A 14,605-nucleotide genomic window follows, 5' to 3' on the forward strand; every position below is an offset into this window, starting at 1 on the left:
TGAAGTTATTCAGTTGTAATTTCCTAAAATTTAGATTGTATTGTAGAGTCTTCCAAGGACTAAAATCAGATTAGAACTGATAAGATTTTTGCTACTCAAACTTTCAACTACAGTTGAGAAATATACTGAACTAAATACCATTAACAAACAACCTACATTTAACTTACAGAAAATGTATTACATCTCAATTCCTAGATCCCAGGCCTTAAATCTCTCAGTGGACCTCAACTTGGTAAACATTTCTGCTTAGTAGCTAAAGGTTGTTAGAAACACTGAAGCATACATGTTGATGACACTAATTATCTACATATGCTTTAGAAATACTTCGGAAATTTTACTCCACTATGTTAAAATTTCACTCCAGCAATGTTCTAGTTCAACACTGGGTAAGCTTTCAAATAGATCTGCCTCATACTATGTTTAACTTTAGAGTGCTGGAATGATACTTCAAAGTATATTTTAGCAACTGCCCACCCACACTCACCAGAACTTCACATACAGAAATATATACGCAAAGAGAGTGTTAGTGTTTGAGGCTGAACCAAATGCAAAACTTACTAGGTTTCTAGACTAGAATAACTTACTTAGTGAAGATCTCATTAAGGTAGGGACCACCCACCACCACCAATTTAGAGAGTATTTCACAGAAGCAGAGCTGGAAGCAATCTCAAGAAGTTTTCTAGTCCAATCCCCTATTTAGTAGGGCTGCACTTAAATAATCCAAGAAAGATGGCTGTCAATCTGACTCTTAAGCTCTCCAAAATGGGGAATCCACAACATCCCACGGTCAGCCCCCTATACATTTCAACTTAAAATTTAAGATTTTAGTTTTGACCTCAGGAAAGATACAGATATGTTCTTTTCAAATAATCCTTCACATGTCTGAATTCTTACTATGAAAACTATTTAGACTTGTTTGTTCTTTTCCAGGTTGAACAGCCTAGGACATGACAAAGTTAGCTGTTCTTTTCACACACCCAATCCTATAAATCATATGTCACAGGCTAAGTATATTTTAAAACAAAACAAACTATTGCTATTCATAATTATCTATTATAATATCTTGCACATAGTCAACCAAAAAATGACTACCTGTAAAAACTACTTTGTATTGACTCTTTTTGGCTAAGTTACACCTTAACTGTCCAAGTTCTACAATCTCTTAAAATGTCTGACTTTTAGAGAACTTACAGAAATACTATGAAGCAGTTACACACAATTACCCAAGTATACAATTACCCAAGTATATAGATACCTAGAAATAACCAAGAAATATAAAATGTTCTTTGAAATTGTCATTTACTGTTTAATCCAGTGCCTAAAACAGTGACTGATGAATAGTCAAATATTTATTGAATGAACTGAAAAAAAGTTAATACTTTCAACTTTCTCCTTATTTTATGCATTATACTACATTTAAACTGCTAATATCTTAACATACTAATAAAAGATCATTTATACATACATAAATAGAATGAAGGTTAACATTCTCTCTTCAAATTAGTAAACTATATCTCTGTTAAATGAAACTCTCATTCCTTTCATTCAAACTACCACAATCCTGATGAAGGCAAGCACAGTAAAAATAATGAACTTGGTTTGGAGAAGGCCAATATCTATAAGGTAGGTAACATAATCATATGTAAGAATACACAAACCATCAAAAGTAGGAGTAGTTTCAAAACTGAGGAGTTATTTATTTTCCACTTTGATAATTTTTGTCAAATGGCAGCTACTCAAGTGAAAACACTGCTATGTTATATTTGTTTATACAGACTGTACCTCAGTTTAAATTGAAGGGATGATAAATGCAAAGATTTCACATACTTCAAATATAATTTTTACCAAGAGTTCACACAGTTAAGTAACTACAAAAACTGGGAGTCAGTTTCCTCCAAATCTTATGCTTCCTGATTTAGACAAGACAAAAATTCTCTATTTCTGAAACCTAACCTTAAACTGTTCTTCCAATTTTTCTCGAAGAGGGCTCAACTTTTCCAAGCTCTTACTCAGGTACACATGACCGTGGAATTTAATAAAGGCCTTGATGAAGTCAGAAACACCCCACTTGGTTTTCACCTCATCTCGGCTGAAATGAAAGAAAAAAATTCCATGAATCTTAAGCAGCAAAATGGCTACAACTCCTTAAGGAGGCACTGGCTTGCTAAAGCAAGTTATTACTTGACACACAAAAGAGAATTCTGTATTTGACTGATTTTTCAACTGCAACACACTCAAGATGAGTCAGTATTAACAGCCTGTGTACTCTTTTACTGGGACTGAATCAGATATTGATTGGATGAAATTCAGTAACTATACACAAATTATGACAAATCTATGTTTAGAAATAAGAGAAGAATAGGCCATTATTTTCTGTAAACCAAATTATGAAGAATTAAGGCTCCAGGTTACAAAGTCCTCTTGGAAAAAAAAAAATCAACCCTACCTTTCCAGTGCTTTAGAAAGTGCTTTTTGCAGATTAGTGGAGGCAGCTGGGAAAGGGAACTTCACAGCAATGCTTCTGCAGTAGTAGAAAATTGTGGTCAGATGGTCTCCTTTGGAAGAAGCTAAGATAGCCAACTGATTATAAGGCTGACCTACAGGAGAAAGTTAAGATTCTGGAGTAACCCCAAGGGTGACAAAGTCTTGCTATAAGAATACAAATGATCAGTGTTTAAATACTCAAATAAACAATGGGGAGTATTTTTATAAGGTAAATATGACTGCCTCATTGCAAACCAGCATAAGGTATAACAGCACACTTCAGCGATGGTACACACTATCATATACAGGTTAAACAGTCACTATTAGGGTAGAGAGCGGCTTCAGAAAGGGCTAGATTGTAAATAATTTCAGCTTTGTAGGCCAAAGGGTCTCTATCACAACCACTCAACTCTGCCACTGTAGTGTGAAAGCAGCCATAGACAAATATGAAACAAGTAGTGTGGTCAGACCGCCATCCCTGCTTTAGACTCTTTCTAGAATCTAAAGGAATTTCAATGTCTTAGTAAGAATGATTTAAATCATTAAATATCTGCTGCAATTTATTTAACTCAAGAACTACTGCTAATGTCTAGTTTGGGGCCATTAAAAGATTACCTTTTAGTATTGTAATAGATTGTTTTTCTGTGGGGGGAAATGGTGGTATCTAAAGAAATAATTGTTCTATAAGCAATTAAGGAAGCCAGAGTTGTAGAAAAAATATCAGATCACATTAAGAGATTCTATCTATATTGCTTTAATGACAATAAAAGTCATCTTACTTGTAAAAAAAAAAATTCATTTTAGTTTACATGGAATGCACAGTTAAATGGAAAACATGACAATAACAAAACTCAACATTTATTGCTTTCATAAAACTTCAAAGGTGAGCCCTGAGTTATCTGCCACATTGTTATACAGAACCAAGTGTCACGGTTAATCTCAGGTTGACAGGCCCACTCACCATTGGAGGGGACAAGCTGAGCTGCATGCCTATAGTAGGACTCTGCCTGGCTGGTCTGGTTTCTGTATCGAGCTAAGAAGAAGAAGAAAATTAGTTTTAAAAAACCCAAAAAACAAATAGTAGGGTAGTATTTCCAAAACAGCCATAGTTGTAAGTTCCAAAGATAATAAAGACATTAAAGTTAATTTAAAATTAAAGACAGAAAATACTTTAAAACAAATTAACTATAGGATTATGTGTGAAGTGTCCATCAGCCTTCCTTATTTGGGACATTCAGCATGTAACCAATTTTAAAGCTTACCTAGACCCCATTTTCAGGTCCTCCAGTGTCATGCATCACCAGCTCCCACTATGGACTATGCTGGTGACCTGGAGCCGGCCCACAAGAAGGGGTGAGTTATATGGCACTTAAAAACAAAACAAAACAAAATACACTATACAATATGATCTGAAAATTATGTATTTTTCAATATTATATAAAGTGATTTTGAAAAATGCCTCATTCCTATCGCAATATTAAGTATGTGTGTGCAAAGAATATATTTAAAGCAAAACAACCTAAACACAGTATCAATGAATCTCCCTGCCAAATTCATTGCTTACTCTGATGTGACCTCCTCATGGAACCACTGATTTATAATATTAAGAAATCTAAAATTTCAAACTTAAAAGCCGTAATGTTCTCCATTCTTTGTTATTTGAGGACAAGCAAAACATAATCCTATAGTTAATTTGTTTTACAACCTTTCTAGATCACCTTAAAGGAATGAACAAGAATAAATAAGTTACCTAATATTCTCAGATAAAATACATACAATAGAAACACAAATTAAACTTCAGAAAGGAAGCAAAATTAAAAATCAACTTTTAGTCCACTGGTAAGAAAGAAAGAAGGCAATTTCGCTTCAGAAGGAGTAATTTATAAAACTCATTTATTCCAAAAGAGTACATTTAATTTAGAAAGTATTATGGGACCACTTCTAAAAATTAAGCTTTGATTACATTTTTGTTGTTTATTATTTGCCTACATAAATTACATAAAGTTGGAATAAAATTTAAATCTTAATATGAAAGTTACTTTCTTCAAGATGCTCTGCCAATCACAAAAACACTGAGAAACTTTAAGTTCCTTAGAATACATTTTATAGTTTCTTCTTATGACAATCTAAATTGTGTGTGTATGCTCAGTTTAAAGGAAAAAGAGTTTCTTTCTATGACTATTCCAAAGAAAAGGACGAACGTATTATCAATTCCTTCACAGCAAAGGCTCACCAATGTCTCCAAGGTGGACGAGGCAGTGCTGGCAGATATAGGAACAGGAGCTAGACTGTGGCTTCACTATGGCGCTGGTATGCGTCTGTTTATTGCTGATAATTCCCAATTGGGAAGACTTCACACGGCATGGTAAATCTACATTAAATACTGTACACAGTTCTTGTAATAACTGAAAGAAAAACAAAATTTAGTAGTAAGTCACAAGTGCTCTAAAAGCAAAGTTTATAAACTGTAAAATGTGTACCTGGTGCCACATACTGCTGAAATATGAAAAAAAACTGCATGAAAATTATATGATAATCATTCAGACCCGGCACGGTGGCTCACGCCTGTAATCCCAGCACTTTGGGAGGTCAAGGCAGGTGGATCACTTGAGGTCAGGAGTTTGAGACCAACCTGGCCAACATGGTGAAACCCCGTCTGTACTAAAAATACAAAACAAATTCAGCCGAGCGTGGTGGTGAGCACCTGTAGTCTCAGCTAAAGGGGAGGCTGAGGCACAAGAATAGCTTGAACCCAGGAGGTGGACGTTGCAGTGAGTCGAGATTATGCCACTGCACTCCAGCCTGGGCGACACAGGGAGACTCTGTCTTTAAAAAAAAAAAAAAAAAAAAAAAAAAAAAAAATTATACGGTAATCTTTCATAGGATAACTAGTATCATTCATTATAAATCATACCTTTTGAATTCTCAAGTGTTACAGCAATCTAGGATGTGCATAGAGCAGCATCTTAAAAAAAGATTATTTAACTGGATAGGATTTTCAGACACATTCAGCAAGCAAGGAAAACAACTACTCAGAAACGCAAAAATTATTAAATATTGGGTTACAAATATGACTTAAATGCAAGCCAAGGTATTTGTCAGACTTTAGATATTTCTTGCAATTCATTTTCTTAAGCTATATGCCAATTCACGTCTTTGCGTATACAACAAATCTCACGGTAGTGTAGATCTTTACTGTATTATCCATTCCTACCTACTCTCTTCTCTGTTCTTAAAGTATGAGGGGTTCTTCTTCCTAGTCAGAGCTAATTCTTCTGCCTGTGTGTGGCTATCACTACATTCTTTCCTGGCTCCTGTCGGTGTCCCATCTCTCCATTCTTTCATCTACTTTCAACTTCTCATGCTTCTTTCCTATGGCCTACACACACTAAATGTCTGCCACAGAAAAAAACAAGAACAAAAAACAAAACAGAGCTAAAACACTCTCCTCTTAACTTTATAGCAACCTTCTAATGTCTCTTCCTCTTCTCAACCAAATGCCTTTAAAGGAGTCCACACTTTTCATGTCCGCTTTCTCAATTTCTATTTACTCTTTCATCCATTATGATCTGGCTTCCACACAACCCCTCTCCCTCCTCTCACCCAACCATCCATTACCACTCTACTGAAACTACTATCAGACAATTGGTTACCTAATAGCCAAATACAATGGATATTTTTCAGACATCATCTTATCGGACCTCTTTGCTGCACTTAAAACATCTGATCTTATGGTGGATTACTGAGCTGTTCTAGCTCTCTGTATCTTTCCAATCACTCCTTTTCAGTTTCCTTCATTGAAAGGCTTTTCTCCTCTCACTTTGCTTGCCAAGGGTTTATTTCTTGGCCTGCACACAGTTCTTCACACTGTGAAGAATATTTACTTCACAGTAATTCAAATATTTACTTACAAATATAGTCATTCAAATATCATTATATTCATCCAAGTATGTGCTAGTGTATCAGACCCCCCTCCACCGGTAAACAAGAAAGATACAAAGATAAATAAGAAAACATGTTTCCTTTAAGAGCTTGTAGCTAAATTGGCAAGTCAGGTACAAAAAGAGAAGAGGGGAGCGAGGGAGAGGGGAAAGGAGAGAAGGAGAGACAACATGATACACAACATAACGAACATAATATTCCACATTTATAACATATTTCCCTAGGTTATCTGATAAATTTGTCTCACTTTATCCTTGTGATAAACCAGTAGCAACACAGTACACATAGGTATAAAGCTCAATTTTTTTTCAGATGAGGATGTGAAAGCAGAAATAATCAAGCGACTGGACAAAGGTTACAGAATTAGAAACATTTTGATTCTATCACCACTCTTTCTAGCATGTGCAGAATTCAAAATACAAAATAAGACACCCTAAAGGGCTCAACTCAGAATGATTTGAATCATGCCACCTTTTTACTAAGATAAAAATCACCTCCATAACTAAATATAAATTTTGTGCACCCTTTCTCACTGGGCATGGAAATTATTTACTCCATACTTGCACATTTGTAACGGACAAGAAATTCACTAACATAAAATTGGGTAAACAAGGCCAGGCATAGTAGCTCATGCCTGTAATCCGAGCACTTTGGGACGCCAAGGCAGAAGGATCACTTGAGGTCAGAAGTTCAAGACCAGCCTGGGCAGCAAAGCAAGACTCTGTCTCTACAAAATAAATAAATGAATGAATATAAAAATGAAAATAAAGTGAAATAAAAAATTAGCCAGGTGTGGTGGCATGCAGTGCTATAGTCCCAGTACTTTGGAAGGTTGAGGCGGGAGGATCACTTAAACCCAGAAGTTCCAGACCGCAGTGAGCTACGATATACACCACGCTCCAGCCTGGGTGACAGAGAGAGACCCCGTCTTAAAAAATAAATAAAATAAAATGAATAAATAAAAAAATAGGGTAAATAAGTTAATGTCCTGAATGGGATGGGTTAAGAAATAGAAAAAGCACAAGTACAGGGTAGGAACTATATATCTATATATCTATCTATCTATATATATATCTATAAATATATATATCTCTATATATATACACATACACACACACATATATATTGTAAAAAAAAAACAAAAAAACAAAAGTGGATAACTAAGAAACATGAGAGGGTTAAAGAACTGACTTCAACAGATAATCAGAAAACAGACTGGAAAACTAGGCAAGGCCGCACATCTAGCAAAAACAAAAAAGAAAGATCACAAAAAATAAATAAAATTATAGTTGGAACATCAAGTAGAATGTCTTGCAATAAAATTTCTGCCTGAGCCCAAGAGTTAAGTGGTGATATAAGACAGAAAAGCTCCTACTGGCTCAAAGATTCTGGGAAAGAGAGCTCTAGTTGGTTTAGAGGCAGCAACACGATGGAACTAAAGAAGAGAAAAAGATGTTTCATAAGTTGAACAAAACAATGTCCTACCTTCATATAGGTTGACCCTGATGTACATTACTTTGTAGTAGTTTCCTCAGTCTGATAACAACTTAGTTACTTCATTGTACAGAAGTATTGACTGGGAGATATTCCTAAGGCTGTAGCTGAAGAATTAATGCCTCTAGTTCTTCCCAAATCATAATCATGGAACTATAAAACTGGAAAATGGGCCGGGCGCGGTGGCTCAAGCCTGTAATCCCAGCACTTTGGGAGGCCGAGACAGGCGGATCACGAGGTCAGGAGATCGAGACCATCCTGGCTAACACGGTGAAACCCTGTCTCTACTAAAACATACAAAAAACTAGCTGGGCGAGGTAGCGGGCGCCTGTAGTCCCAGCTACTCAGGAGGCTGAGGCAGGAGAATGGCATAAACCCGGCAGGCGGAGCTTGCAGTGAGCTGAGATCCAGCCACTGCACTCCAGCCTGGGCGACAGCGCGAGACTCCGTCTCAAAACAAAACAAAACAAAACAAAACAAAACAAAACTGGAAAATGAACTTACAAGCATTTGTCAACTCTCTTTTTTACAATCAGGAAGCTAAGCACCACAGAGGTAGTGACTTGTCCAAATAGTCACAATTAGCCCTAGAGCAGTACTAGAACAGCTTCTGGGTTCCTATTCATCAAGAAATTTTTACACTATTCCGTGTCTCCTCAGCTCTTTATTCCATGCCAAGAATGAAAGATTTATTATGAAGGTATAGAATATTACCTTTTAAACTAATACGGAAACTCAGTGATTATACTTTCTTTTTGGTTTCTATTTTCTTAGAATAAAGGCTACCGTTCTGTTCTTTGATGTTTAAAAACAACCTACAGCAGAATGGTATGTCTTTACTTTGACCAGGAATTTGGTTCTGCTTTAAGCCCCATGCTTTAAACTGGTTAACAAAATGGTAGCTAAGAAGTTAAAACTAAACCAGCCTGGGTAACATAGTGAGACTCCATTCTACAAAAATAAACAAGTAGCTGGTATGCTCCTGCAGTCCTAGTATTTGGGAGCCTGAGGTGGGAGAGGATCACTTGAGCCAAGAAGTCTGAGGCTTCTGTGAGCTATGATCAAGCACTGCACTCAGCCAAAACAGTAGAGTGAGCGTGTCTCTTAAAAAAAAAAAAAAAAAAAACCCCTAAAACCTGTCTTCACAGAAAATGTTACTGTGTGTAACCAAGTACTAGTCTCTTCTCAATCCACTCCAATCAGATTTCTATCCCCAACACTTTGCTGAAGTTACATTTCATCAATACAAAGACACCATAAATTGTAAGATGAACCATTATCTTATATAATATTGAGGAAAAAACCACAAGCTATATGGTCACTTGTCATCTGTTATAAAGTTATCTCTATTTCATATATGTTAAAATATGAAAAAAATGTTTTAGAAATGAAGAAATTCGGTATTCATTAAGTTCACCAATGACTTCCATGTTGTCAAATCTAATTGGTCACTTTAAATCTTTTAACTCTCAGCAGCACTCTACAGGGCTGATGACTCCCTTCCTTATTCAGATGTTTTTCTCTTGGCTTCCAATGCACCTTCTCTCTCTCATTTTCTCGATTGCAGTGGTGGCTCCTCCTGTGCTAAATCTGTTACCATCTGACTAAGTCAGCGTTCTTTACTACAATCAAAAAATTTTTATGATTTTATGATGTTTCCACTGGGCTCCAACCTTGTTTATTCAATTGCTTATTTCGCATCTCTACTTAGATGTCAAACAGGCATCTACTTTAACAGGGAAAAAGCTACTTTCCCCCTAGTGTTTCCCATCTCAGTAAATGGTACAACCATTCAACTAGCTGCTCACACTGATAACTGTATCTGCTTTGACTCCTCCTTTACTCTGATTCCAGAAATTCAATCCAGTCCATCTAATCCAAGCATGGCCAATAGGAGTTAATAGAGTTAACTTCCATAGCTAGCTTCCATATCTGACCCCGTTATCCAGGGTTATCATTTAAAATCGCAAATCTGATCATGTTCTTCCTTTGCTTACTCTCCAATGACTTGCAACTTTTTTTTTTTTTAAAGACAGGGTCTCACTCTGTTGCCCAGGCTGGAGTGAAGTGGCACAAACACGGCTCACTGCAACCTCAGCCTCCCGGGCTCAAGTGATCCTCCTGCCTCAGCTTCCTAGAGTGGCTGGTACTACAGGTGTGCGCCACCGTGCCTGGTTGATTTTTAGATTCTTTGTAGAATGGGGTCTCACCATGTTACCCAGGCTGGTCTCAAGTGATCCTCCCACCTCAGCTTTCCAAAGTGTCAGGATTACAGGAATGAACCACCATGTCCAGTCTACAACTATACTTAAAATTAAAACTCAAAACTCATCTTAACTTATAAGGCCATACAACAATCTGGAATTTGTCTACTTTCTCAATCTGGTGCTAAATATGCACTGCATGTAATCAAGAAACATTAGTGGACTATTACTGTTAGTAACACCATTATCTGTTTCAATTATTGATTAAAGACAATATAAAAATGCAAGTGAGGCCAGGTGCAGTGGCTCACACCTGTAATCCCAACACTTAGGAAGGCAAAGGTGGGTGGATTACCTGAGGTCAGAAGTTTGAGACCAGCCTGGCTAACATGGCGAAAGCCCCTCTCTACTAAAAACACAAAAATTAGCTGGATGTGATGGTGCACACCTGTAATCCCAGCTACCAGGGAGGCTGAGGCAGAAGAATTGCTTGAAACCAGGAGGCGGAGGTTGCAGTGAGCGCCACTGCATTCCAGTGGCAGAGACCACGCCACTGCACTCCAGCCTCCAGCCTGGGCAACAGAGCAAGACTCTGTCTCAAAAAAAAAAAAAAAAGTGAAAAGTCCTATTAATGTTGCTAACTGATATCATAATGTGAAAATAAAGAAGTTTATTGATGCTTATTCTACAATTATCATAATTGCTCAACCACTGCCTGTGGAATGGAGTCAGGAAGAATCAATGCTTATTATAAAAATTTTAAAAAATTAATTTCAAAGAGTATCCACATTTTACCTTTAAAAAACAATTTTTGAGACATTTAAATGATTTTATTATTCCCTTGCTTATAAAATGTTTTTACAAATACCATACTCCCTCAATAAAAATGATGATTCCTTCTTTACTTCCTTACAGATCTGTTTTGATTTACCAATGTCTAGTTAAACCCTTGGGAATATATCACATGTATGTCATGTAACGAAAAAAGATTAGGAATCATTTTTCAAGATGACAAACCAATCTGTACAATGGCTATTATAAAAATGTACTGCAGAAGGTGGATGCCTTCCCCCTCCCCCCTACCAGAGCCAGCTGCACCACCTCCTTCCTACTCCCCCTACTTTAGTCATCTTCCCAGTTCTAGCTTCTATTCATGGGGGGAAGGAAACAAGATTTGAATCAGAAACAAAACTAAGGTTTTAAAACTGAATTATCCTTCAAAAATGGAAAGCAACCAGCATGTTATAGAATCTGTCCAAGAAATGATGGGAATCTGGGAATCCAACAGCGCAGAGTTGAAAGCAGTGACTCTGAAAAAACTGTTACCATTTTCGTTAATATCCCACTAAACTGAGACTACTCAATTAACATGCAGAATCAAATTATATATATATAATTTTATATGATTTTCACTTAATAACAAAACAATCTTTTCATCTTATAAAATCTTGATAAATACCAACCTATAATCGTTTCATGTTTCCATTCTACAGTTATGCCATAATTTAACTATTATTCCCTTGTAGAACATTGGTGTTGTTTCCAAATGTTGAGATTTGAATTATAATATCTGTTTCCTTAAGTGTGATTATTTCCCTCATTATTAAATATGCACTACCAATGGACAAAGGAAAAGGTATTGCAAAAAAAAAAAAAACCAATTCTGGTAACTTCTGTACTTGAAACAACTCTAAATAAAATGAAAGGACAACAAAAGAAACCAGTGAAAAATGTTATAAATGATGACCTTTTGGGAAAACAACAAAATGATGTCAACAGTATTTAAATTTTCACTTTAAACTTTCTAATGATTTCAATTTGAACAACTGGTCTTCAGGAAATAATACAATATTAAAGAAAATGCTTTACACAAAAAAATGCTCATCAAACTGTTAACAAGGAAAAGCTTACATTATGTTTATAAAACAGATACAAAAATGGATATATAGTGTGGTCTTAAGTATGTAAAAAAGTACAAAAACGCAAGAAGAGTATATATTAAAGTGGTAATTTATCCAGAATGGGAGGATTAATGAACTTTTTGGGACTTTGTGTAATTCACAAATTTCTTGAAATTGGTATGCATTATTTTTACAATCATAAAAGAAAACAAACATACCTATTAATGTATCCATCTTTTCATTTAGTCTAGATATTTCTTTGAAGGTAAAGATTCTAATTTCCCCCCATATCCTCAGAATCTAGTATTGTGCCTTACAAAGAGTAGCCTTTTGACAGCTACTTGTAAAATGAATTAATCTTTAACATCTGCTTTAAGGACCACTCCCTCTCTCCAGAAGCATCCCGATCTCTCCAAAAGTATCAACTTTTTGGTTGCTGCTAAAAGTTGGCATAAATTCAAAAATAAATTTTGAGACTAAGAACCATACTTGACTTCTTTCAAAAAAGAGAACTGTGATGAATGTTTTAGTCTAAGCAAAACATAAATAATCTCAGAAGTGACAGTTATTTGAATTGTTTCAACACAGGGATTCTTTTTTTTTGAGATAGGTCTTGCTCTGTTGCTCTGGCTGGAGTACAGTGGCACAATCACGGTTCACTGCAGCCTCAAACTCCTGGGCTCAAGTGATCCTCCTGCCTCAGCCTCTGGAGTAGCTGGGATTACAGGCAGGCACCACCACAACCTGCTTAAACTCCTGGGCTCAAGTGATCCTCCCACTTCGGCTTCCCGAAGTGTTGTGATTACAGGCCTGACCCACTACACCCAGCAGAGATTCTTTTTTCTTCATTCAAAGAGATGATAAAATCAAAATGAAGCCAAAATGTAGGCAGCAATGGTCAAGCAGTACTATAGTGAGAACTGGCCAAACATTTCTTTCAGTGCAAGATTCTCGAAACCCTGTCTTAACATTCGTTATAAAGATACTAATTTATATACAAAAATTTTGTTAATTACAAATGCTATTACAAATGGATGAAATGGTAATTTTCTAACAGATGCTGCTTAAAGAAAATTCCATGGTCAAAAATAAGATTTATTCTTTAGCCTTGCCTGATTTAGAAGTTCTATCAGGACGTGACTAAGGAAAAAAAAAATCTCTGGGCACAATGAATAATAGCTTATTATTCAAACAGAGGAAACGCTACTCTACTTCTTAGTTTACTTCTTAGTTGAATAACATCTCAAAATCCAGATAAATTCCATTGTATAAATAATACTATGAAAACTCACTTGATATTACAAATTTTGACTATTTCTTATCTGACATGACATAGCTATTATTTTAATGACTATAGCTATATCCACAAATTCACATTTCCTCTAATACCACTTGTAACTGACTACTTCCACTGTTTCACTAAGGCTTTGTGCTCAATTATATCCCTTTTCTATTCATACAGTTAAACTTCCAACCTTTAAGCTAAACATCAACCTTTTTAAAAGCATAGCGTTTTTTTTTTAAAGGTCTTATGGACATTTGCATTAAGATTATAGGCTGGGCAAGTGACTCAGGTATGTAATCCCAGCACTTTGGTAGGTAGATTACTTGAGCCCAGGAATTCAAGCCTAGCACGGGCAACATACTGAGACTCCATCACTACAAAAAATACAAAAATTAGTCAGGTGTGTTGGCGTGCACCTTCATCCCAGCTACTGGGGAAGGGTGAGGTGAGAGGATCACTTGAGCCAGGGAGGTTGAGGCTGCAGGAAGCCATGATGGCACCACTGCACTCCAGCCTGGGGTGACAAAGTGAGATTCTGTCTCCAAAAAAGAAAAGCTTATAGGTGGATCAATCCCTGGATGGCCCGCATAGTGGTTACAAGAATTGTTTACATGCATTAAGACGTGTACAAAGAGCAGAATATTTGCCACTAATAGTAAGAAAACTGGTATACAATGCAGAACTCACCTGGGTATAGAAGCCACTAGCTGCCTCTAGGAACAGAGAAAGGTTTGCCTGAACTTCACTTCGATTCGGATTTGCTCGATTCTTTGCCTGGCCTTGTAGTGTTGTGATCTGATTCTTAAAGGCGTGATTCCAGCTGAAAACAAAATGTAATTCTATTTGGTATAGCAGTGACTCACTGGGCAGACACTGGTCCCCCTGAGAACAAGAAAGAACTGTCTGTTATAATTATACCACACTAGACAGTAAACCTGCATTAAAGTTATTCATTTATTTAAATAACTTTATGCTTCCCTTTGAACAGGACTAGACATGCAGTAGAATCCAACTGACCTTAGTAAACACTTACCAAATGTTCGAATAATCAGATTGTGGCTTCAGCTATTAATCTTTTAGAACTACTAGAGTTTATTTAGGAATCCCGGTAGAAAATCAGAACAATGGTGGCAAGATCAAAGTAAAAATAAGGTATTAACAAATTTCTACATATAGTGCCAAATGTGATGGACTATACCCTAACAAGTGACACGTATATGGGGGCGGGGTGGGGGGCGGGGGTCTGTAAATAGTAAGCCATATCTCTTACTTCCCCAAAAGTTATTTCCTAGAGC

The 14,605-nt window shown here is 36.4% G+C and overlaps 1 protein-coding gene across 28 annotated transcripts in view; it reads right to left on the minus strand.

Moving 5' to 3' along the window:
* The window catches only part of SMG7 (SMG7 nonsense mediated mRNA decay factor), an 88,641-nt gene that overhangs the window by 29,165 nt on the left and 44,871 nt on the right, over positions 1-14,605 (minus strand). For 27 of the 28 annotated variants that reach the window (XM_009191910.4, XM_009191882.4, XM_017951425.3 and 24 more), the window contains 5 exons: positions 13,998-14,130; positions 4,718-4,889; positions 3,446-3,517; positions 2,447-2,597; positions 1,954-2,089 (listed from right to left, as the gene is read on the minus strand). In XM_009191910.4, the coding sequence (XP_009190174.1) occupies positions 1,954-2,089; positions 2,447-2,597; positions 3,446-3,517; positions 4,718-4,889; positions 13,998-14,130 (664 nt within the window). Of the gene's footprint in view, positions 1-1,953; positions 2,090-2,446; positions 2,598-3,445; positions 3,518-4,717; positions 4,890-13,997; positions 14,193-14,605 lie in introns of all 28 variants that reach the window. The other variant, XM_021929650.2, reaches the window with a different exon arrangement.

The sequence above is a fragment of the Papio anubis genome, chromosome 1, assembly GCF_008728515.1.
Source record: "Papio anubis isolate 15944 chromosome 1, Panubis1.0, whole genome shotgun sequence".
Lineage (NCBI taxonomy): Eukaryota > Metazoa > Chordata > Mammalia > Primates > Cercopithecidae > Papio > Papio anubis.